The sequence below is a fragment of the Manis javanica genome, chromosome 5, assembly GCF_040802235.1.
Source record: "Manis javanica isolate MJ-LG chromosome 5, MJ_LKY, whole genome shotgun sequence".
NCBI lineage: Eukaryota > Metazoa > Chordata > Mammalia > Pholidota > Manidae > Manis > Manis javanica.
In genome coordinates this window covers 88,606,265-88,631,239 of record NC_133160.1, presented here as the reverse complement: position 1 = coordinate 88,631,239, position 24,975 = coordinate 88,606,265, and the positions used below count along the sequence as shown (strand labels likewise).

The 24,975-nt window shown below is 43.6% G+C and overlaps 1 protein-coding gene and 1 long non-coding RNA gene across 3 annotated transcripts in view; one reads left to right on the top strand and one right to left on the bottom strand.

The window, feature by feature from the left end:
* Positions 1-22,487, top strand: part of NFKB1 (nuclear factor kappa B subunit 1) — a 118,253-nt gene extending 95,766 nt beyond the window's left edge. Inside the window, exons 14-24 of the mRNA XM_037020165.2 lie at positions 2,975-3,160; positions 4,149-4,290; positions 7,500-7,614; positions 12,431-12,632; positions 13,104-13,273; positions 13,598-13,700; positions 15,957-16,081; positions 17,407-17,473; positions 17,796-17,968; positions 18,693-18,873; positions 21,657-22,487. Coding sequence (XP_036876060.1) covers positions 2,975-3,160; positions 4,149-4,290; positions 7,500-7,614; positions 12,431-12,632; positions 13,104-13,273; positions 13,598-13,700; positions 15,957-16,081; positions 17,407-17,473; positions 17,796-17,968; positions 18,693-18,873; positions 21,657-21,814 — 1,622 coding nt within the window. The 3' untranslated portion in view covers positions 21,815-22,487. The remainder of the gene's footprint in view (positions 1-2,974; positions 3,161-4,148; positions 4,291-7,499; positions 7,615-12,430; positions 12,633-13,103; positions 13,274-13,597; positions 13,701-15,956; positions 16,082-17,406; positions 17,474-17,795; positions 17,969-18,692; positions 18,874-21,656) is intronic.
* Positions 17,975-21,741, bottom strand: LOC118972720 (uncharacterized). Of its 2 annotated transcripts, XR_005061794.2 has the most exons (4): positions 21,610-21,741; positions 20,715-20,756; positions 20,228-20,367; positions 17,975-18,282 (listed from the first exon to the last, which is right to left on the bottom strand). It is a non-coding gene; the product is annotated as an uncharacterized lncRNA (long non-coding RNA). The 2 variants fall into 2 exon arrangements; XR_012131641.1 differs by having other exon boundaries at positions 20,228-20,756.
* Positions 22,488-24,975: the final 2,488 nt, after the last annotated feature.

The window sequence follows — 24,975 nt, the reverse complement described above, 5'->3', positions numbered from 1 at the left end:
GGAAAATGTTCCATGTGCACTTGAGAAGAATGTGTATCCTGCTGCTTTTGATGTAGAGTTCTGTAGATTTCTGTTAGGTCCATCTGTTCTAGTGTGTTGTTGAGTGCCTCTGTGTCCTTACTTATTTTCTGTCTGGTGGATCTGTCCTTTGCAGTGAGTGGTGTGTTGAAGTCTCCTAAAATGAATGCATTGCATTCTATTTCCTCCTTTAATTCTTCTAGTATTTGTTTCACATCTGTTGGTGCTCCTGTATTGGGTGCATATATGTTTATAATGGTTATATCCTCTTGTTGGACTGAGCCCTTTATCATTATGTAATGTCCTTCTTTATCTCTTGTTACTTTCTTTGTTTTGAAGTCTATTTTATCTGATACTAGTACTGCAACACCTGCTTTTTTCTCCCTATTGTTTGTATGAAATATCTTTTTCCTTCTCTTGACTTTTAGTCTGTGTATGTCTTTGGGTTTGAGGTGAGCCTCTTGTAAGCAGCATATAAATGGGTCTTGCTTTTTTATCCATTCTGTTTCTCTGTGTCTTTTAATTGGTGCATTCAGTCCATTTACATTTAGGGTGATTATTGATAGATATGTACTTATTGCCATTGCAGGCTTTAGATTCATGGTTACCAAAGGTTCAAGGGTAGCTTCTTTAATATCTAACCATCTAACTTAACTCGCTTATTAAGCTATTATAAACATAGTTCAATGATTCTTTATTTCTCTCTCTTTTTATACCTCCTCCTCCATTCTTTATATGTTAGGTCTTTTATTCTGTACTCTTTTGTGTTTCCTTTGACTGCTTTTGTGAGTAGTTGATTTTATTTTTTGCCTTTAGTTAGTGTTTGGTTGGTCTCCTTTCTTTGGTGTGATTTTATTTTCTCTGGTGACATCTATTTAGCCTTAGGAGTGCTTCTATCTAGAGCAGTCCCTTAAAATATCCTGTAGAGGTGGTTTGTGGGAGGCAAATTCCCTCAACTTTTGCTTGTCTGGAAATTGTTTAATCCCTCCTTCATATTTAAATGATAATTGTGCTGGATACAGTATTCTTGGTTCAAGGCCCTTCTGTTTCACTGCATTAAATACATCGTGCCATTCTCTTCTGGCCTGTAAGGTTTCTGTTGAGAAGTCTGATGATAGCCTGATGGGTTTTCCTTTGTAGGTGACCTTTTTTCTCTCTGGCTGCCTTTAAAACTCTGTCCTTGTGCTCGATCTTTGCCATTTTAATTATTATGTGTCTTGGTGTTGTCCTCCTTGCGTCCCTTGTGTTGGGAGATCTGTGAGATTCCATGGTCTGAGAGCCTATTTCCTCCCCCAGTTTGGGGAAGTTTTCAGCAATTATTTCTTCAAAGACACTTTCTATATCCCTTTTTCTCTCTCTTCTTCTTCTTCTGGTACCCCTATAATGTGGATATTGTTCTGTTTGGATTGGTCACACAGTTCTCTTAATATTCTTTCATTCCTGGAGATCCTTTTATCTCTCTCTGCCTTAGCTTCTCTGTGTTCCTGTTCTCTGATTTCTATTCCATTAACAGCCTCTTGCACCTCATCCAGTCTGCTCTTAAGTCCTTCCAGAGATTGTTTTATTTCTGTATTCTCCCTCCCAACTTTATCTGTTAGCTCTTGCATATTTCTCTGCTGCTCCATCAGCATGGTTATGACCTTTATTTTGAATTCTTTTTCAGGAAGATTGGTTAAATCTATCTCCCCAGGTTCCCTCTTGTGGGTTGTCTGGGTAATTCTGGACTGGATAAAATTCTTCTGCCTTTTCATGGTGATAGAGGTTGCTGTAGGCAGGTAGTGCATGTGTCAGCTGGGAGAACAAAATCTCTTCCTGCTTGCTGGTCTCTTTGCCCTTCTCCACTGCCTGTGCCGGTTACCTGCACACAGGGAGCAGCTTCTGGTTTTATTTCCTGAACTGCTGTGTGCAGGGCAGCTGTCAGGGCAGCCCAGAGCCCTGCGGGAAGTGGCAGGCATGCCGGTTGTGCTCTCCTGCAAGAACAGCAACCCTTCGCGCCTTGTCCCAGCTTCCTCTGTCTGTGCCGGTCAGCCACACACTGACAGGGCCTCTGTGTCTGGCCCAGGTAGCTGTGGAGGAGGCTCTGGGCAGCTGCTGTGGGTGTGGCCACTCTCAGGCTGCTCCCTTGCTGTGGTGGGGCCGCACCAGAGGGGGAATGGATGGGAGGCTGTTTATCACCGCGAGAGGCTTCTGAGCTGCACTGCCACCCAGGGGGTCAGGGTGCTCAAAGTTCCCCGGGATTCCCAGCCTGCTGGGCCGAGTGTGCCGGGACGATTCCGTCCAGCTGTGGAGCCCCTGTCCCTTTAAGACTTTCAAAAAGCACTGACTTTTCTTTTGTCCCAGGGGTGCCAACTGTGTAAACCCGCTCGCAGGTTTTACTGTTCCATTTCCCTAATATCCAGCACACTATGCACTGTGTGCACTCCCAGTGCAGATGACTAGGGCTGGGTATTTAGCAGTCCTGGGCTCCCTCTCCCTCCCTGCTCTTACTCCTTTCCTCCCACTGTTGAGCTGGTGTCAGGGTCGCACTTGGGTCCCGCCAGGCCGCGGCTTGTATCTTACCCCCTTCGTGAGATGCTGAGTTCTCACAGATGTAGATGTAGCCTCACTGTTGTATCTTCTGGTCTTTCTTTTAGGAATAGTTGTATTTGTTGTATTTTCAAAAATATATATGGTTTTGGAAGGATATTTCAGCTACCCTATTCATGCCACCATCTTGGCTCCTCCCATCTATACATCCATTTTTTAAAATGTTTTTTAGATGTGAGAGTTTAAAATAGCTCCAAAACATGTTACTTATGAGATGGCTATTTTAAAAGGAATTTTAAATTGTTTTTCTTTATCCTTTGCAGTAAATTTGCCTCTTGCCTCCTTCATCTGACCACCATTGACTCTGTGAACTGTAACCTAATTGAAAGATACTCCTGAGAACAAGCTGATGTTTTTGCTTTTATCTCAGGTACCATAGTCACCCCATCTGAAGATGACCCTGAAGGCTGTGACAGCTATGATGACAGACAGGCAGGAAATCTCTCTGGGAAGCTAACTAAAACCACAGAACAAGATAAGCTGTCTGGCAATGGGGATGATGAGGTTACTCTGATGTATACAGTTGGAGCAAAAGAAGAGAATTACAGATTTCAAGGTAAGTGAGCACAGCAGTGATCACACTGTGATGGTTGGTGAGGGGAAGGGGCCTGTTCTAGGTGTAGAAGCTGTTTCCAGAAGAAGGTTTATTTCCTATGAATCTAAAGAGGAAATATCAATATCTGGTTGGGTGTGCTCTTCACAGTCCTCTATGCCTTTTGAAAAGCATGTGTTTGGTCATTTTATGCACACTAGGATTTTTATTTCCCAGTGTTACTCTGAATACAAGTCCTGAAATTTACATATGCATTCTCCAGGCATGATGTAGGTTGGGTATCCTCAGAGATAATCAAATTCATCTCTACCATCGATAATAGAGCACAGTTTCCATGACTTTAATGTCTCTAGACTGCAGCTTGACTGTCTTACTGAAGTGGAACTTTGCCTGCAAATAAGAACTTTTCCCTTTTATCCTGATGCCCTCTTTGAAGAATTAAGATTAGGTGGGACAGTGCACTTTCGTGTGTATTTTGAACAATTAGAGTATGTGTTATGGATCTAGGTCATCCTAGATCATACTTGGAAGACTTTTTCTATAAAGGGAAAGATAGTTAATATTTAGGCTTGGTGGCCACATATGATCTATTACATATTCTCTTTTTTTTATATACCTCTTTAAAAAATGTACAAATCATGCTCACACACAGGATTTGGTCTGTGGGCTACAATTTGCCTTCCCCTGACTTTTGGGAAGTGAACTTGACAAGAACACCAATGGTCTATGTAAATAAGACATTTCTGAGCTTCTTTTCCCCTAACAAAATGTAGAAAGATTTTTCATATCAGACTCTGTATTTGTCAGTGAGCCACCTTCTAATTGTGCTTTTTCTAGTGAACACAGTCCAGAAGCACTGAAAGGAGCATGTCCAACTAAAATGTGTGTCGAGGTGTCAGAACACTGATGCCAATGGTGTGGGCCTCGAGCACATCATACCAGTAGAGCAAGTATAGGAAACTCAACTATGCTTGTGGTCATTACCTTGCAGATAACTTATTTCTAGAGAAGGCTATGCAGCTTGCCAAGCGCCACGCCAATGCCCTTTTTGACTACGCAGTGACAGGAGATGTGAAGATGCTGCTGGCTGTCCAGCGCCATCTCACTGCAGTGCAGGATGAGAACGGGGACAGGTAAGTCGGGACTTTGGCAAACAAGGGTTGTTTTAGGTAGGGAGGAGAGAAAAGTGTTGTATGCATTCTAGCTAGAGACAAAAAGAATTGTTCAAAGCCGCTGGGTCCTGTGACTGGAACACTCTCTCAAGGGAAGGAATGTGTCACTGAGGCTGAAGAGCATAATTTCTTCCCCTGTCCTGTGGCTCTGGCCCATTGGACAAAGAACAGCGAGACTACATCTAAGAGTACATGCTTATGGGCAAGAAAACTAAGCTGAGGGGGGAATGGGACTTTTTGAAAAGCCTTGCTTTATTTATTGGAGTGATATTTAGTAAGCAAACATTTGGTCCAACAGGTCCCCACAGGGCGTGTCATTCCCAGTTTGCACGTTTGTGATGCCAATGTACCTGAGAGAAAGCTCCGCAAACACAGTGTGACAACAGCAACACAGTGACTGAGGGGTCCTTGTCATTCCTCCCCAGCCCTGGTTCCTTCCTCACTGCCTTTCAGTGTCACCAGTCTGTAACCAGACTGCACTGCTGTGGCTGCTCAGGCCCCATCATGTGGCAGCCTGACATTCCAAACGCCGTGCCTCCCACTTCTGCTGTTTCTGGGCTTACATATGAAAAGCCACCTGTCTGCTTCTAAAACGGTTCTCAATCCTTTCAAAAAGACTTCTGCAATGATCTCAAAAGCCTGTAAACATACCAAGACAGCAGCCCTCAGATTCAAGTCAGGTGCCTTATCTAAAACCTTCCTAAAATAGTATCAACACTAAGAAATCCTTTTCTATGGAAGAGCTCTTGAGTGCTGTGTTTTAAACCTCAGTTTAAAACTTGAATCAAATGCTTCAGGAAAGTGCCAACCTCAGGGTTTCAAACAGAGACCTTTGTTCTCATTCCTTGCAGTGTAACCAAGGATGTGGTATAACCACTGGCCTTGTTATGCAGTATGTGAGGAACTGGTACAACCTTCTTTGTGTAATGCTGTGAACAGCCAACTGTGTTTTACAGGGTTAAATAATCCAATTAGCATTCAATTGCATATAGCCACAAGAGAAAGCAGTTAACCAAGACAAGACAGTGGTGTTTCAAGCGACATTTTTAGGGGCTGAATTGAACCTCAGAAAGAAGAGCACATACAAGCTAGAAAGGGACTGTTGAAAGGGTTACAAAGTATATGCGTGCAAGTGGGTGCACTGAGGGGAAAGCACACACACATGTATGGTCCCTGGACACGTATGGAGGGGCCAATGAGGTGGCCTTCTCCCCCCAAGCAGAAAATGAATGCTTAGAGTTCCTTCCTAGGACCCCAAACATACTCCTACAAGTGAGAGGACAGCTAGATGAGACATGGGGGGGGCCAAAGAGGAGTCCTTTTAAGAATGTGGACAAGGGATAGCTGTTGGCCTTCACAGCTCAGGCCTCATGTTTGGATTGAACTTGCCATATTCAGCTAATCTGAATCCTGTGGACATTAGTCATCACAGAAAATACAATAAAGAAAAAAAATAATAAAAACTTCTGGTATTGGGGAAAGTCCCATTGGGTGTGAGGATTTATGGAGGAGGGGAAATGTACTTCTGCTATGAAATGCTTAACTGCCCAGGGAAATTTTTAGGCAGTTTTCAAAGTACTGGGCTGTCTTAGTATACGTGCATCATGCCCGTGTCAGATGGTAAGCACTTCTCAGGAGTCATCTTCCAGCCTCGTATTTCAAGAGACGAGGTGAAACCCTGAAAGCACTATCTGAAAGTCTGTCTCAAGTAATTGAGTCACATGTTAGTTTGCTAGGCCCTCCTGTGCAGTTGTCACTCCCAAGTAAAATGTACTTGCTGTTGCTAAGAAAGTGGCCTGAATAAAATGATACCTAATAGCTTTAATTAAACATTCAGCCTGTGCCTCAAATCCCAGATGTATTGACACCATGTTATACTTTTAAGTGTGCTCTGCCTCGCAGTCTGTCCATACTGTGGAATAGTTATCGTCTTAGATATTCATCTGCAACTCTGCAGAGTAGTGCACACGTACTCAAGCAGGATAGTTTATGGAGTTAAGAGACAGCTTTGGAGCAAGACAGACCTGACTTGAATCCCAGTTTTGCCACTCACTAGTTATGTGACCTGGGTTGAGTTCTGTTATACCTACAAATCTCAGTGTTATCATCTGAAAAATGAGGATACTATTGCCGACCACACAGGATTATTGTTATAGCAAATAATGTACATCAGATGCTTAGCATCAGCTGGTGAATGGGCACTCTAAACAAATAGTAACCACTTTTATTGTTATTGTTGAGTCACTTCTAATTAATTGTAAAGGTATGGTTTTTTACAATGAAAAAACCTTTGTCCCTGGAAGTGGTGCTTGGTACTCACCACTATTTTTGGCCTCATTCGTATAAGCCCTTGGGTTCATTCTAACATACTGACCTTCAGAGCCTAAATTGTGTGCCAGGGCTATAAGGCTGAGCCAGAGAACCAGCCCCAGTGGAGGTCACCAGCCGAAGAGGCAGAGAGGCCTGCAGAAAACTTGCATAACCAAGCAGTAAACTGAAGGGACTCTACGTGCTCTGCCTAAGTTGCTGAGAGAAGATGTAAGGTTTGAATTGGAATATGAAGGATGGAGTAGGCTTTGCCCAGGCAGAGGGAATAATTGAGGGTGAAAAATATAATCACATTGTTCCTTCAGAAGTTTGCCTCAGATCTCTTCTCTCAGTAACGAAAAGCCTGGATCCATTTTCCCTCTTGGCATCTAGGAAGATCTTTAAAAAGCCACTACACTGTATTTTGGAGGAGGGTGGCAGGGCTAAGTGATGTAACTGCATTTTTTTTGGAACAGTTCCTACTGCCAGGCATTTTATGTGTATCATCTGTATGTCAAGGGAAGTCAGAAAAGCTAGAGCAGAAAAGGTCCTGAAACCACAGTGCAGTGGCAGGATTGGGATTTGAATTTAGGTCTCTTCGCCTCAAAGCCTGGGTGCCTTTATACCTCAAAGAGTCCAACATGCATGTCCCCAGAGCCAGGCAGGCACCATAAATGAGGAGAGCAGTCTTGGGTCAGCAACAGAACATCCCCGCCTCATATTCAAGACACTTTATACATTCAAACCATTTGGGGGCCAAGGTATGAAAGTCAAGTTCAGTCTGCATATCTGATCATATGTTGGGAATCTTTGTCTTCTTATTAAAACTTTAGCTGATTACTGCCACTATGTTTTCATTCCAGTGTCTTACACTTAGCAATCATCCACCTTCATGCTCAGCTTGTGAGGGACTTGCTAGAAGTCACATCTGGTTTGATTTCTGATGACATTATCAACATGAGAAATGATCTCTACCAGGTAAGCAGACATACCGTGGAGAGAACTGAAGAAAAATCCATAAATTGCACGTACACATATGTGTGTCTGTACCTGTTATTTCTAATAATATTAACAGGAGAAAAATTCAACAAAATACTTTGTTTTGTGTTAATACTCTAAAAGGCCATTACTTGGGAATGTTATTTTATGCATTAGGATTCTTTAACCTGTGGGTATAAATAGCAAGTACCCCACAATGAAATTCAGCATCCTGTTGAGGAAAGACAAACTTTGAACTTCAGAAATCTGTTAAGAGTCTCCACTGTTTTCCCCTTCTTTTTTTATTGAAGTATAATTGACATAATAATAGTTTCAGGTGTACAACATAATGACATGATATTGATCACCAAAATAAGTTTTGTCACCATCTGTCACCACAAAGTCATCAATTTTTTTGTGATGAGAACTTCTAAGATCTACTCTTGGCAATTTTCAAATATGCAGTGCAGTACTATTAGCTAGTAACTACACTGTACATTATATCTCCATGACATTTATTTCATAACTGGAAGTTTGCACCTTTCAACCCCTTTCACCCATTTATCCACCCACTACTCCCAACCCTAGCCAAGCCATTTTAGAATGAGAACCTAGAGTAAATAAGGCACATCTGTCAAGAAAAAGAAAATTGAAAAACATTGAAGAGTCAATAATATACAAGAATCCTGAAGTCTACTGAAACACATTTTGACATAAAGATTAAAACATATATTAAATAAAGGATCCTGGAATCAAAACACAGAAAGGTAAAAGGTTGCTTGAGGAGGGGATAATGTCTTTCAAAACCAGAAAGACAGTTCAAAGTGAGGTAAAAGGAGAACACTGAAGATTTTTGCCCAAATCAGGTTTAAAGAGAAATTAGGTGGACTCAAAAGCACCTGGAGGAACTAACTCTGTTGCAGAGGTCTCCAGATACTGCTGAGAGAGAAGGGAGCTGGAGATGTAATGAGGCTGCCTGACAGGCACAAGCAGATTTCAGGGGAGGAAAAGATACTGAAACTTCTTGGGCAGAACCAGCGCCTGTATCCCAGGGGTTGGGAGGTGGAGAGCTGGGCCAGCCTTTGGCCAAAGGACAACACTACCACATGCACCGGGAGCAGGGCTCGCTCTACAGGGCTGCCCCCTCCTCCCCGAGGGGCGCTTTCCCTCCTGGCTGTCTTTCCCCTGCCCTACTGGCTCCTGGCCTCATGCCCTCTTCAGCCTCCTGTTCCCTTCACTTTGCCCCCCAGTCCTCCTCGGCCCAGATGGTGTGTTCCGATGCCTCATATAAGCATATCTCCCTGTCTCAAAATATGGACAACAATCATGTACAATTATTTGCACAGTAAAGGTGCCAGTCCTAGTTCTTAATTTTAAAAGTAGGCTACGTGAATCATTTTTATGTTCTCAAAGCAAAAGTGCTAAAATGTTTATATGTAGCTCTCAAGAGATTTTTATCTGTGAATAGGCATTTCCTGATAAGAGAAAATAAGTTTCCCATTTGATCTAAGGCTTTAGGCCTCTTCCTCTGGCTGTCATGCGTAATGTCAAAAGAAAAATGAAGTTGGGGATTCTTTACTGACTCAGAATATAAAATAACTAGGGTGACGTCTAATTTTAGATAGACATTGAAAGGGTATCTTCTCAAAATTTTCATACCATCTCAGCAGTTGATAGTATTTGTGAAGGCATTTGACCCATAAAGCTTGATTCTTTCAGGTTTTTGGACTGATTACTTCTTTTTAACCCTCACAATTGTACTAATAAAACTAGGAACAGGATATTGCTGCTTCTCAGTTCTCATTTCAAAGACTGCTTAACTTCATTGCCTGTAGGTCAGATTCAAGGAATTACTTGTTTTTCTGTTTATAAATAGGACTTGCAGAGGACACCACACAACAGGGTTAGTAGTTGTGATTTATGATGTGCTAAACTCCTTCCTGCATCTTTGGTTACATATATTGAGGCTCCCCCATGTGCTAGAGGCAAAATACTTGAAACTGCCACTTCGGGCCCTTCCGTGCCTTCTGATTTGGGGACTCTCAGGAGAATACAGGTTCATTTTTCCCCTCCTTACACTGTTCTCACTGGTGGGCAAGGATCTGGATCCCCTTGTATGCCTTTTAGGTCTCAAATGCCACCCAGTGGCAACTTTGAACTAGAAAAGGCTAAGATTTGGACTTTCATTTATCTGTCATAAAGGTTCCCTATTAACTATACCTAATGGAAAAATCATACAGTTCTCTTAAGTAATTTGGATTATTTGGCAATTGTCTTAGACAGTCTCCCAAAATACCACTCACTAATTCTAGTACATTTTGTGACCATCTGTCATGATCAAATCTCCCTCCCCACCCACCCTCTAGATCCACACACAAAATAATCCAAGTGCATAGAGTTAGGATTTTTCTGAAAATATTTCTGACATCTATTGCCTTTAATCCCCATTCTTCTCTCCCAGCCCCCTCCCCCAAAATAGACAACTACCTCAGTGTTTGATAGGGGTAGTTTTAAATGCATATGTTCATATAGAACATTAGTGGGGTTTTTAGTGCATGTATTTTTTCTTTTATATTCTTATTGCAAATATATATTCCTCATTTTTCAGTGGTACACAAGAAAATACACTAGATAATCAAAGTTGCCCTCCCTTGGCAGCATGCAAGTCTCCCAGCCCCATTCCCAAATATAACTATTCTATTTGTATTTTTCCAGATATTAGCTACATAAGCATATTTACTTTAAGTATATAGATATTTTAGTCTCCTCTCACACAGAGTCTACATCATATTATACATAGTGCTCTTGCTCTACATTAACCTTTTAATTTTTAATTGGATATAATTATAGATTCATGAGCAGTTGCCAAAAAGTACCCTTCACCCAAGTTTCCCCAGTGCTAGCATCTTGCATAACTGTAAAACGGTATCAAAACCAGGACGTTGACATGAGTACAATCCACAGATCTTATTTGGGCTTCACCAATTTTACATGCACTCATTTGTGTGTGTAGAGTTCTTTCTGCATTTTTTTTAATGCATGAGTAGCTTTGTTCTACACATCAATATATATGCCTTTGATATATATAGATCTGTCTATGCAGCTGTGTGTACAGCTAGTACACTTCCTATTCCTGAAGGGAATTCTATAGTGTACATCTTCCACCTATAATGTACCTGTTCCCCAGCAGTAGACACTTAGTAAGCTTTTTGCTTCCCACCTCCATAGATAATGCTGCAAAGAATATGCTCATCTACATCCCCTTGTAGATTGTGTCACTCAGATATATATGTATGAGTTGGGCTGGGAGGCTTTTGTGTATCTGGTTCTCCACAGTGTCTGTATCAGTCCACACATTCACAAGCATAGCATGTGGGTTTCTGGATCTCCACACTGTGTAACTGTTTGATATAATTCTGGGATTTAAGATCTAAAGCCTGAAATATCACAGAAAACCTTTGATGTGACCATGGAAGAAAACTTTTTTTAAAAAAGTTTCTCTTACTCATGGTGAGAGAATTTGTGTAATTTGAAAAAATTATATTAGAAGTAATTCCTAATTTCTGAATAGTATATTATAATTTCAGATCTTTTTTACAATCTCATTCTTTTTCAGACTTTCCTCATCTCCCCAAATGGAATTTCATGTTAATAAATACAGCCTTTTGTTACTTACTAATTTTTCAAGAGGAAACCTCTTAGCCACAGAATGTAAAGTTTGAAAACATCATTCCATTTCAAGCGGGGGTATAGTCCTAAAAGATGAAAAAACATGAGAGTGGAAATTTGGCAAAAAACCTTGTCTTGTTTCTGCTGTATTAAACAATCACTGTAATGAAGACTTAGCTGGCCAGCGCATCTTTCACCCAGCTCTGAAGTGCTGTGCTTGCTCTGCACCTGCCCAGATGCTGGGTGGCCCACCTGCTGTCGCTGCTGCAGCCAGTAACTGCTCACTGAGAGGGCAAGTTTAGGCAAATTGTCACCAGACAGACTGGATTTCACAGGCTCCTCTGAAATAGACTGATTTGTATAAAAATATATTGCTCTTCTTGGGTGGTAACCTCAATTCTTTGAAAGATACTTTCATGATTGTGTTTATCTTGGTCATTTTAAAAACAAAGTTTTCAAAACATCTCATTTGGATTCACTGAGGCACCACTTTGCGGGCAGAGTGATCAAATAACTATTTATGTTCCTATTGGGTGTCAGCAGCTCATCTTGTTTGTTCATCCGAGCCTTCTTGGTGAGATGGTTCTTTTGTCCTGATTATGACTTTCAGCATCTTCTGACACCTTTTTTAAGATGGGGGTGCAAGAGTTCTACTGATTGGTCTCATGAAGCCAGTCCATGGAACAGTATTTTTAATTTAGCAAATTTATTTCCCATGGCATATAGAAGGCCAGCACCTTTTGTTAACTACTTTCTATTGAGTAGTTCACTTCAACTTCTTCAGTAAAACCACAGCCTTGATTTGATTTTGTTAACATATGGTATTATCAGCTGAAGATAGATTCCTATAAGAAATTCAAGAAAACTAAATTTATGATTAGCTGAGTTAACATATCAACAATCAGTGGACTGTAGTAAAGAACAATAAAACTATTAAGAATTATAATCTTAAATAAATGGCTAAATATTAGTCCATTAATGGACACATGATGTGACACAGAGAGTAACTTATTTTTAAAGGTGGGAGTTAATCTGGGAATGGGAAATGGCCCCGCAGTATGACTCCAGTATTGCAGCGGCAGCTGCTAAGTTGAAGGGTTACAGGTGTTTGCTGCTGACCAGTATCTGTCTCTTCTTTGCTTCCCAGACGCCCTTGCACTTGGCAGTGATCACCGAGCAGGAGGCTGTGGTGGAGGACTTGCTGAGAGCGGGAGCCGACCTGAGCCTCCTGGACCGCTTGGGTAACTCTGTTTTGCACCTAGCTGCCAAAGGAGGACATGACAGACTTCTCAGTATTTTACTCAAGCACAAAAAGGCGGCACTACTTATCGACCTCCCCAATGGGGAAGGTAAGAGACAGTCACACATCACAGTGTGACATTATCTGTTTTCCAGCCAGTTAGTAGGTGTTTGATAAATGCGTTTATTGGTTTGCACCCGACAGTGCTTTCCTTAGTCACCTGGAGTTCATCATCTTTTATGAGAACTTGCTTGCCGTAGCTAATCCCTTTAAAGATGATTTGGAATAGCTAGTAGGAGGGAAAAGCAGAATCTTGAAGTGTAGAAAGCATCATTTATTTGGAGAATTTTTATGTGCTACCAGTGTCTCCTGAGAACATAAAAGGAGATTGTGGGTTTACATGCAGAATGACAGATTTACAGCACCTTTAAAGGCTCTCTGGAGCAAAGACTCTCAGCACTAGATGCTGACCCCAGCAGCATCCCATCCCTGTGATCCAGTTTTGCCATTGCCTTCAGCTTCACAGAGGGCCGTCTGGGAGAGCCTTCCGACCCCGTGACTGTCTCTGCTTGGGCTGCAGGTCTGAACGCCACCCACATAGCCACGATGAGCAACAGCATGCCCTGTCTGCTGCTGCTGGTAGCCGCTGGGGCGGACGTCAACGCCCAGGAGCGCAAGTCTGGGCGCACGGCACTGCACCTGGCCGTGGAGCACGACAACATCTCCCTGGCTGGCTGCCTGCTCCTGGAGGTGAAGGGCGTGCTTGTTTGCCTTTGCATTAAATCCCCAAGTCAGATTTAGGAAACTCTTTTCAAAGATGAATGCCGGTAATAGCATTTCTCCCTATTGTCAGCTCTATTTTGTTTAGTATCTACTCAAGGCTTCAGAGTGGCAGCTCTGGGCATTCCTATCACCATTTGCCAGACACGTCCAGGTCGGGATATATTCAATGGCAGAGCCTGGCCCAAACAGCAATGGAACAGTAATATAACCTGGGAGGCCATGCAGATGGGAGGTGGGGACAGAAAGGGGAGTGCACGTCCATTAACCCTTTTCTGTGTGGGCTGGGTTTAGGGTGATGCCCATGTAGACAGTACCACCTACGATGGAACTACACCCCTGCACATAGCAGCTGGGAGAGGGTCCACCAGACTGGCAGCTCTTCTCAAAGCAGCAGGTAAGGCGACCTGGCAGATAGTGACAGGAAAAGGTTTCAGGCATGCAAACTCGCTTCAGTAGAGCAGCCATGTCACCTTTAAGCCACAGACCTGCGGCTCAAAGGCATAAGTAAATAAAAGTTCTGTGGAAATCACACTTTAACTGCCCCAAAGGCAGTGTTTGAACTAGCAGTCCTAGGCTTCCTCCTGACAGGTTAGTTTTCACTCTTTAATGAACCTGTTTGTTTTGGACTGTGTGTGTTTATGACGAGATCTTAAAGTTGAATTTAATTCCTTGCAGAACTCTGAGCAGTACCAGCCTCAGATCACATAAAAAGTTCCCCAGAAGAAAAGTTTATTGGTATAAGAAGTAATTATAAGCTTCCTTTTGTAGGAAAGGTCTCTGAGAAGTCAGAATAATAGGAAAAAACGGGTCATGGATTGAGTACTGCCATGTGCAAGGCGCTAGAAATTGTGTACCAAGTACCAGGCACTATGCTAGGCACTTCACACACACTGGCTCATTTAATCCACAGTAGCCCTTTGAGATAAGTACCATTATTGTGTCCCATCTTACAGCCAAGGAAACAGACTAGAGAGACCAGGGTCCCAGGCAGCGCATAGCTGTAAATCACACCCAATCACTCTAAACTTCTGGACTACATTCTCTCTACTGTGTTTCTCTCCCCTGCTTTGCTAAAAGATCACAGGTGTTATTCCATTTAATCCTCTAGTCCTGAGGCGTACCGGAAAGTATTCCTACTCATCCTCATACCTCTGTTGTCTTGTATATTTAGAATCTCAGGAATGTTTAATGAAATTAGTATCACAATTCTTCAACAACAGATTTATTTTAGAGGTTATTAAAATATTTTTAGAAAGTAAACACTTCATAAATTCAAGAAAACAAAGCAGGTTAAATATCTTCTTTAAAAAGTGAGTCCAGGAAGATACAGGAACTTTTTTCTTAGGGGCAGCACATTTTTTTTGGCAAGTAAAATCATATCCCAAATAAGCAGCAGCCTTTTCTCTTTTGTCAACTTGAACTTTTTCTTAAACAAGAGACTCTGATTGCATATACTTTGGGAACTCACTGGTTATAATTAAGAAATGCCTTCAGTCAAGAAGCTATAACCCTTTAAAAAATGCTTTCTCATGAATTCTCAGTATTCCATGGAAGAAGTAGCAAGTAACAATCTCCACAAACTCAGATGGAAAGCTGAATCATGAGCTCAAAGTCATGAAGGTCACTCATGGAACACAGCTCAGCATCTCCCTTCATGGCTGTAAATTGTTCATTAGCTCTAATGAACGTTACTGATTATAAGTTTGTTTCTCCAGTGTTTTCATGGTCAGGAGATACCTCCTGCCTCTTCACAGGTCAGGCTAGGACTGGGAGACAGAAATGAGAAATGGCATTAAGATCCTTCTTTGAGTTGCATTGACACCCTCTTATTATTGAAATTGGCAGAAATATAATGTTCTTCTAGCAGGATAAAAATAAGTTCTTTTCCCCAAAGGATGTGCTGAACTTACTGCTATTCACTAGGCATCCAGCTAAACACTCTCCCATAAACATAGTCTCCGAGCCTTTGAGACATTGACTCTAGCTCTAACCCCTGCTCTTTTGGTGGTTTCTTGCTGCAGGCTGCGGGACAGACTGGATTTTCCAAGATAAACCCTGCATTTTTCAATAACTATACATCCTAGCAGGGTGTTTTTTTGTGGGTTTTCTTTTTCCTTTTTTTGGTGTTTTTCTTTAAGTATCAGGGCCCTGGCAGTGCTCTAGCCAGGAATAAAATGGAACATGTTGCCATCAGACAGCAAGCATATTTGCTCTTTTGAGCAAATGGGAGAAGAGGCTGAGAAGTGCAGACTGGTGGCATAAATTTGAACATTTAGGACCTTAATCCTAAGGGGTCACCCCACTCCAGTCCCTGTAAATGGCTGTCATTATGTTCCTCAGATTAATGACGCATCATTCAGTTGAAAACTGGTTTAGAGAGTCAAATGTGAGGGTCAGCGTATTCGAAGTCTTTTGCTTTTAAAAGTGTCCTTGGCTACACAGTGTATCACAGACACCTTTCAGTCAAAACTAATTAGAATTTAAAAGTTCTCTGAATTATTTCAGTAGAAACATATTTTATGTATTAAAACTTATCCAGGTAACTGTCTCCAGTGGCTACTGGGCTTTGCCTTGGGAAATCTGACCCCTGTAGGCAGCTGAAGTTGACAAGACCTGGGTTTACCTAATGCTGTGTGACTTGACTTCACAGGAGCAGATCCCCTGGTGGAGAACTTTGAGCCTCTCTATGACCTGGACGACTCCTGGGAAAAGGATGGGGAGGACGAAGGAGTCGTGCCTGGAACCACACCACTAGATATGGCCACCAACTGGCAGGTGAGTGTGGCTCCCATCTGTTTGATGGCAGCTCCTGAGGGAGCTAACAGTTCAGAATGCAAGAACAGATGGGCTTCTTGGTTATTTATTCCCCAAAGCAGATGCCTTTTATTTTTAAGAAAGTCTGCTTGTCAGGAGCCATATTTAACTTGAAAAGCCTATCCATAGAAGATCTGGGTCAGCAGCATTCTGAGTGTGAAAGCGTGTGCCTCCTCAGATGAGGGCTCCGTTGTGAGAGAGGGCTGGGCCAGAGAAAATGGAAAATTCAGGCAGGAATGTCCCATTGTGAACTCACACCAGAATTGTCCCCATCTCAATTTCCGAAGCTAGAGTAAACGTTATGGTTTGTTTAGAACTTTGGTGAGTGATTTCTGAACAGAAAAAGAAACTGGGGTTCTTCTGAGGATCTCAATAAACATAGAATAAACAGATGGAAAGCTTTCCTCAGAACTCCAGTGAGCTGGGATCTGAAGGCGACAAGCAGTTGCTGGGTGTTTGGAGACAGGGAGAAGAGCCAGAGGGAGGAGGTGGGCAGCCTACAGAGCCCTACGTGACAAAAATGGACTTTCTTAGGGGCACTGCTCCATATCCAGAAACTGCCATTTGTGCCTGCGTGGGTTGAGCTAAGTGACCCTGGCAGAGAGACCACGTAGTTTTCCTTTTACCTCAAGCACCCATCCTTCCCAGAAGCCTCACCACAGAATGCAGAAAGTAACCCACTTCAGTGACCTATGTTGTCCTTACCCAGGCCAGCACCAAGTGACTGCAGAGAACATGAAAGGCCTCTGTAGCTATGGAACTGTTTTTCTTTCAACCTAAGACTTTCTGGCCCCTCAGTTAAAATGCAGATGGTGGCAGAAAGCTAACACCAAGCCTTGTGACCATATATATGCCTTGGTTTGAGCAAGTTTATACAACTCATTCCCATAAGCCTTTTACCAGGGAGGAGGGGTGGCAAGGAAGTAAGCTCACAGCTCCGAGTAAGCTCAGCCCTTGCCCTGGCTCTCAGGGAGGCATCACTTACCAGCTACTGCTGGACCAATACATGACTGATTTGGTGGCCCAGACTACCTGTGCCTTAGAAGGACCGCAGCCCTGAGTCTGTGAGCCCCACCCCCCCGGCAGCCCCTGTACCGCACATCCTCCCAAGCCCAGAACTGCCAGGGCCCTTGCCCCACAGGGCACTGGTACTGACTCCTCCCCAATCCTCCATCGGGGGTCCTGGCCCTCCTAACAAGGACATGATGGTCCTTTATTACAAAGAAGCAAGTTCTCTTCATGATGCCTTAATGTGTAATGTTTCCCCATGTTTTTCTTCCCAACAGGTATTTGACATATTAAATGGGAAACCATACGAGCCAGAGTTTACATCCGATGACTCACCGGCGCAAGGTGAGTTGCAGAACTGGGCTCTCTTAACCAGGGTTATCTCCTCACTGTCACTTAACGGGGAGAGGGGGAAGCCAGCATTACCCAGGGTGTCCTGTGAATGGCACAGAGGCTTATTTCAGAATCCGAAGATCGTGAAAGCATGCAAAGGAGAATATCCAGTCATAAGCTAGAATATACACTGCTGTTACTCAGCCGGACTTCTGCCTTCAGTGAAGGAACCTGATCGCTCCCACGAGTCACCGTAGGGCAAGCAGCGTGGCCGTGGCCAGTCCCTCTGAAGCCTGTGGCCAACTAGAACTCTGTATTTCTTCTTTTCCTTCAGGAGACATGAAACAGCTGACTGAAGATGCGAAGGTGCAGCTCTACAAGTTGCTAGAAATCCCTGATCCAGACAAAAACTGGGCTACTCTGGCACAAAAATTGGGTCTGGGGATACTAAATAATGCCTTCCGGCTAAGTCCTGCTCCTTCTAAAACGCTTATGGATAACTACGAGGTAACGCATCACCTGAGGTCCTTGACCATCTTCATTCGATACCACTGACCTGGCACAGTTCCCTTCCCTCTTCCCCCTTGAGGAAGGAATCAGTCCTCACCCTGGAGGCGCACCAGGCCAGGATGGAACCCACCTTCCTAACAAGGCTGTTTTCAGATACCTTGAGATTTCCTGTAATAATGTCATTGGGAGGTCAGGGTTGTTACGGGACAAGCGCTAGACTGTGATCAATATGGCGCACATCTTCCTGTCTGAGACTGGGCCTTGGCCACGTGTCAGGAGCTCTCTGGGACGCGATGCTCTCATTTCTAGAACTAAAAGATAGAAAAACAAGGGGTGAAATTATTTGCTGCTGAAATGTTGTTTTTAGCCCTTATTTCTCAGTGGTTTTCAGAGCTTCAGCTTAAACAGGAATACTGTGTCGCTTCACTCTGCCAGTTTCACCAGCTCAGCACCTTCTCACTCTCCTCACTCTCTCGGCTTAATAGAAGCCACTTCTCTGTGATTTCCTGAGTGGTCTCTGAGCTGAAACAGGAAACTCGATTCAAAAACACTGTATTTTCTTAAATGTCTTCACTCTGACCTTCCCAGGACTGCCTGGCTCCCTCACCGTGGGGAGGCAGCAGGGAAGGGGTGTGCTGGTGTGTTTACAGCCTGCCTGGCTGTTCCTTGCACACATCTGAACACAAGAATATACCCTTTCTTCATTATTTCTCTCTCGCAGGTCTCTGGGGGAACAATAAAAGAGCTGGTGGAGGCCCTGAGACAGATGGGCTACACTGAAGCCATTGAAGTGATCCAGGCGGCCTTCCACACTTCTGGAACTGCAGCCCCCAGCCCGGGCCAGACCTCCTGTCAGGCCGCCTCGCTGCCTCTCTCACCTGCCTCCACAAGGCAACAAATAGGTAAAGAGAAAACAGGAAAAGCAGCTGAGATAGTCTCCTGCTCCCCAGGCCAATGTCCCCAGCCCCCTGGGAGGTAGTAGGTCCTCCCACCATGTCTCCTGAATGTTCTGTCCCACGTGTCTGTCTCCCCTGGGCTCACAAGCTCTCCTGCTGCCCCTCTTGACACTACCATTAAGGAGAGGAGGCTGTTCCCAGGGACAGTCACATTGACACATGAGTTTCTTAGATGAACAATAAATACTAAGAACATCATGATGTGGGTGATTAAGGTAAATATTAATTCTCTCACTTCTTAAATTGAAAAACGAGAGAACTGCATAGAGCAAGGTTTACAGAACCAGGACTAGGGCCAGACTGGCTGATGCTGTGATCACTGCCACATGAGCTTGGTCCTTCCAGCTCCTGCCTGCAGGGGTCTTCCCCCCTTCCGCCTGTCCCTGCACTCTAACCCTGACCCTGTCTCCCACCTAAAACATAGAACATAGTGGCCTCTCTTCACATCCCCCAAATCCCTTATTTCCCTTTAAATGGATTCTCCCACTCTTTAAACAACAATTGCCCACTTTCTCTTCCCAGGCCCCCAAACCCCTCCCTCTCACTGGATGGGTAACATCCAGCCACCTCACTTCACATTCTGTTAACAGAGGAACTACTAGAATTCTCTCACCTTGGTGCTGAGTCACCAGCCTGCGCCTGCACCACCCTGTCCGTCAGAGGATGGTGTGTGTGCGGCAAGCTCAGCCCACCCCCCCACCTCCCCTTCCTGCCGCGCCCCATCTCCACCCCTTCTCACTGTGGCCTCTCCCACACTAGCAGTGTCTCCCTCCCGATGGGATCACCAGCGAGCATGCTGTAGTTTCTCTCAGCTTTTCAAAATAGAACAAATGGGAAAAAAATCGCTCCCTTTACCCCACATCCCCTTTAGCTACAGCCCAGTATCTCTGTTCCCGTACACAGCAGAGCTTCTATAAGAATTTTTTGAGAGTTATCCTTTCTGCCTCTTCACCTTCTCTCCTCTCCTTGACGCCTGGCAGCTCCAGCCCACCACCCACCCAGCTGCTCCTGTGGTGGTGAGCAGTATCAGGGCAGACCCACTCTGCACCCTGCTTCCCTGCTCCAGGCGTGATCACGGTCGGCCCCTGCCTCCCGCTTCCCACAGGCTCCACTCTGGCCTTTGCCACGGCACACTCACCTTGTAAAGTGTTAGCCCCCCAGAGCCCAGTCCTGGGCCCGCTGACTCCCCCTGCTTACACAGGACACTTGCCCACACTCAGAGCTCGCCGTATAAGTAGAAATACTGCCCTTCCACCAGGAGGTGAAGAAAAAAACCTACGAGTTGCCCACCACTACTTACTGCTCCTACCACCGCTCATCAGCCCAGGTCCTTCCTCTCTGTGATAGCTGCTCTCGTCCATCCACCTTCATTTCTTGCCTTGACTCCTGCAGCAGCTCCTAATCAGTTTCCCCGGTGCCAATCTCTCTCCAGTCCATTCTCTGGACAGCATGTAGTGTTACAGTTTTAAAAAAAATAATGAGATTGTTAGTACATACTAACATACCCTCCAGTTCATTCACCCATTCAGCAAATCCCTGCTGAGGTCAGCCTGGGTACCTAGCACTGTTTGAGGCCATGAAGGTGGGTCAGGGGCCAAGAAGGGCAATATCCCCTCTTTATTCATTCTCTCTCTTAAACACGTCACCTTTGTTCGCCCTTCCTCCCACCCCCTCTGCCTTGCAGCCCCCATGTGTTCCTCCTGCTCACAGCGGGATTCAGCAGTAGTACCTCTGAGCCTTCCTTCCCCTTCCGTGCAGAGACCCTCACCTGGCTGGCTTCTCCTTACCATTCACTTTCAGCACCAGCGTCCCTTGTCTGGCAGGCGTTCCTAGGGGCACAAGGACAGCTGTCATGCACACTTTAGAAAGGAATGACATACCCACTAGGAAAACGATCTATATCTTTCTCATGGCCTCATGCTCTTTCCACACAATGCTTAAAAAGCATTAAGCCCTTGATTTGTAATTCTTTTATAATAGCTCATGCCTGGCATTAAGATTGGTTAACTGAATAAATCAGTAACAAGAAAATAGCTATGTGACTGCTATTAAAGTCCTAACATTTTAATATTGGAATTTAACATACAAGATGATAGCATTTCAATGTGTGTGTATTAGACTTCTCTTCCCTTGGTTACTCTAAGAAAGAATTCATATTGTTCAGATCCTAAAGATATTTCTCAACAAAGAGAATTTGACCCAACTGTCCAGTAGAAACTCATTTTCATCAAAATCATCTTACATTTTTGCTATCAAAATGTTTTTGGGGCAGTATATAGTGTTTAATAGCATAGACAGCCCAGAGAGATATCTCAATTTTAGTTACTACTTCTGTCTCCATTCTGCCTGGGTTTAGCAATCTCCCCCACTTTAAACAAGTAACTCAGTGGTTGGAAAAGAACACCTGATTTCTAAAGATAAAAAGGTACCTTGAGTCAAGAGAATTCAGAAAGGATCCTGATAAACACAAGGCTAAACAAAGAAAAACCTTTGGTTAATTTTAATGCCTTCACTTTTATATTAGTCTGTGTTTTCTGCTCCCCACCCACTGAATAGTAGCAACTAGCAGGGCAATGTAGGTTGGACGTGGGACTGGTAGAAGCTGATGGAGCCCACAAGCCTTTAAGAGCTGTACTTGGAACCAGGCTAGAATGGAAAGCGCTACAAGAGTGAAGGCTTCACCTTAGTCCCACTGTTCCTCAGTGACTCTGTGCTTGCTCCCCACTCAGATGAGCTCCGAGATGACAGCATCTGTGACAGTGGCGTGGAGACGTCCTTCCGCAAACTCAGCTTTACAGAGTCTCTGACCAGCGGCAGCTCATTGCTAACTCTTAACAAAATGCCCCACGAGTATGGGCAGGAAGGACCTATAGAAGGCAAAATTTAGCCCACTGGCATTTCCCAACACCACGCAAACCAAAGCTCTGAAATTCCACCACATTATCCAAGTGAAGAAAGATAACATGCATCCAGAGGTGCTCAGAGGAAAACCAGCCTGCCTGGATCGTTCTGGATTTAATTCAGCCTTTTCAAGTTGGCTTCCTTTCTTGATTCCTAAATGAATTTTTAATTCGGTTCACTTACAGATAGTGTCTAGCAGTCACAGCACTCTGCTGGGCTGATGCCTCGTTGGGGGTGAGATGGCTTCTTGAGCTTTACCAGCTGCTTCCTGTCATTGCTGCTGTCCCTCTGCTGCATTCCCACTGTCATTAAAAGGTATCACAGGCCCCACCTGGCATTCCTCCTGGCCGTCCACTGAGTGTGCATTCAGATTAAGAATTAGCAAAAGGGATATTTTAAAATGAGAGTTACTAAGTGTATAATAAAAAAAGGCTTACTACTTTTTCTAATGTGGTTATCTCTGTGATTTAAAAAAGATCATGTACATGTCAATATTTAAACATGGTTACAATCAGTGCTGAAAATGGTATTTTCCCCCTTTTTCTGCATTTTGCTATTGTAAATATGTTTTTTAGATCAAATACTTTAAAGGAAAAAATGTTGGATTTATAAATGCTATTTTTTATTTTACTTTTATAATAAAAGCAAAAGCAAATTCATGACCTTGTCTTGTTTATCTCTACAAGTATACTTTCTAAGATGATTCCTTATAATCACAGGATCATTTCACAGCCTAGTGATCATACTCACATTACTCTTTAGAGTCCATTTTTTGATCCAGAAATGAACCCAAAAAAAATAATAATCAAAAGAAAGGTGTTTTAACCTGAGATAAACGGAAGGTTTGGGTCTGTCAAATCCTTGCTTGGCTTATTTCATTCATTTAGGCAGTGTCACCTTACCTTCTCCCATCTCACACAAAACCATTCCTTCTCAAGCCTCAATGTGTTCTCAATGCCACCACGATGCATAAAGGATTGGAATTTGAGCGTACCAGAGGGGCTTGGACAGGAAGCCTTCTAGTGTGAAGCTTTGCTGGACTGCTCTTCACTCAGAGTTGAAAACAAGGGAGAAGAAAAATGAACTGTTTGAATGAGGTTCTGTGGTGGACATTGGTGTGTAACCAAGATCTCTCTTTAACAAAGGACTTTATGGCCCTGCTGGGAGCACTTGGCAAATGGCCTTCAGGGACTGCCTCCGCTGCAAAACCCACCTAACCCAGGTCACACCCTTTCCATGCAACACTGATTGACATAGTGTATAAAAACCCTCTACCTCAGGACAACACTGAAGTGCTGTTCGAACTCCAGAGCACCCTCAAGGTTGGCTGAGGTGGTGTTTGGGTCTGCATCACAGCTCAGCTCTTCCACCCACCCTGTACTGCTTCAGTTCCTGCCCTCCTACAGCTGTTGATCCAGGATGCTCCTGAATAACATCTTGCACATGAGTCTCATCTCAGAGCCAGTTTCCCTAAGAGCTCAACTTGTGTAAGTGCTGGGAATTAATGTTGACTGCTTTTGTACAACATGTAATGTCATTTAATCCTGAAAATAACCCAATGAGGTACACAGAATTATCCCCAATTTACAGAGAAAGAATTGAGGCTTCAAGAGTTCAAGTAGGCAATGGCTAAATTGCTCCTAAGTTTACACCCAGGTCTGTCCAGCTCCAGAGCTCATGAGTTGGAAGATTATATCTTGGTAGGAATAAAAAGTAGATTAAAATAATCGAGTCTAGAAGTAGACCCTCCTAATACATAGGAATTTAGTATATGATAAAAGTAAAATTTCAATCAACGAGGAAAGGATGATTAATAAGTATATGTTCCAACTCATAAATTACTGAAGAAAAAAGGTCGATCGAACTCTTCTCTCCTTTCATCAAAATAATTTCCAGATGTATCAAAAATTAAACCACACGAGTTTGGAGAAGGTGGTAGCATAGAAAGAGCCTGAACCCACCCACCTGTTTCCACCTACACACCAAATCTACACCTATATACAGAGCAGTTCCTCCTGAGGAAGAACTGAGGTCTGAGTGAACACTTTCTATACAGCAAGAGATAGAAAGGTCACATAAAAAACAGCAGAGAAACAACGACAAAGTAATGGCAGGAACCACATCCCCAGCTCGATGACCCGTGAGGAATACCACTGAGGGACCCAAGCACAGATTTTCCTGGCCAGTGACAGAAAGTGGTTTAAAGTGCATCTACTCTATAAGTCAAAGAAGTCCTATTTTTAGAACTAAAGCACCCACCATTTGGCAGTGGAACTGCTGGAATTCACTCTAGGATGAGAGGTGCTGGTGAGCACCATTGTCCACCTTCCCTCTGCACACTGATAGCATGGGTCTAGGTACACACACCAACTCTAGACTTAACAGAGGTGGCCTCCCAGTGCCCACTCATGCCCACCAGAGAGTCAGCAGACTCACCAAGGCAGCACCAGCATAATGCTCATCTAAATTCACCTTCACCTGCTGCTGCCCCCACCAGCTGTCTCTACCCCCGAGATACATGGAGCATGCCATGGCACAACCAGCATGGTACCAGCTAGCAACCATGTAGGAGCCCCAGCAACAGGATCCCCTGGCCCATAGTCACCTGGTCTCCAGCCAGCCAGCTAAAACTGCCAGGCACACTCAGTATACCCAGAGGTCCTTCCTATACAAGATTACTGTTCAAGAGTAGAAGAGGTAACCCTTTCACCTAATTCACAGAAACAAACACAAAGTCAAACAAAATGAGCAGACAAAAGAATATGCACCAAACAACAGAATAAGACAAAACTCCAGGAAAAGACTTAGATGAAAGAATGAATCTATCTAATGAAGGGTTCAAAGTAATAGTTCTAAAGATGCTTGCTGGACTTGAGAGAAGAATGGATGAACTCAGGGAGGATTTCAACAAATAAGATAGAAAATCTTAAAGAACCTGTTGGAGCTGAAAAATACACTGAATAACTTTAATTAAAAATACAGTAGAAGGAATCAATAGCAGATTAGAGGATGCAGAAGAAAAGATCAGCAATCTGGAAGACAGGGTAGGGAAAACACTCAAGCTGAATAGCAAAAAGAAAAAAGAATGAAAAGAAATGAGGACAGGCTAAGGGACTCCTGGGATAACATCAAGTGTACTAACATTCA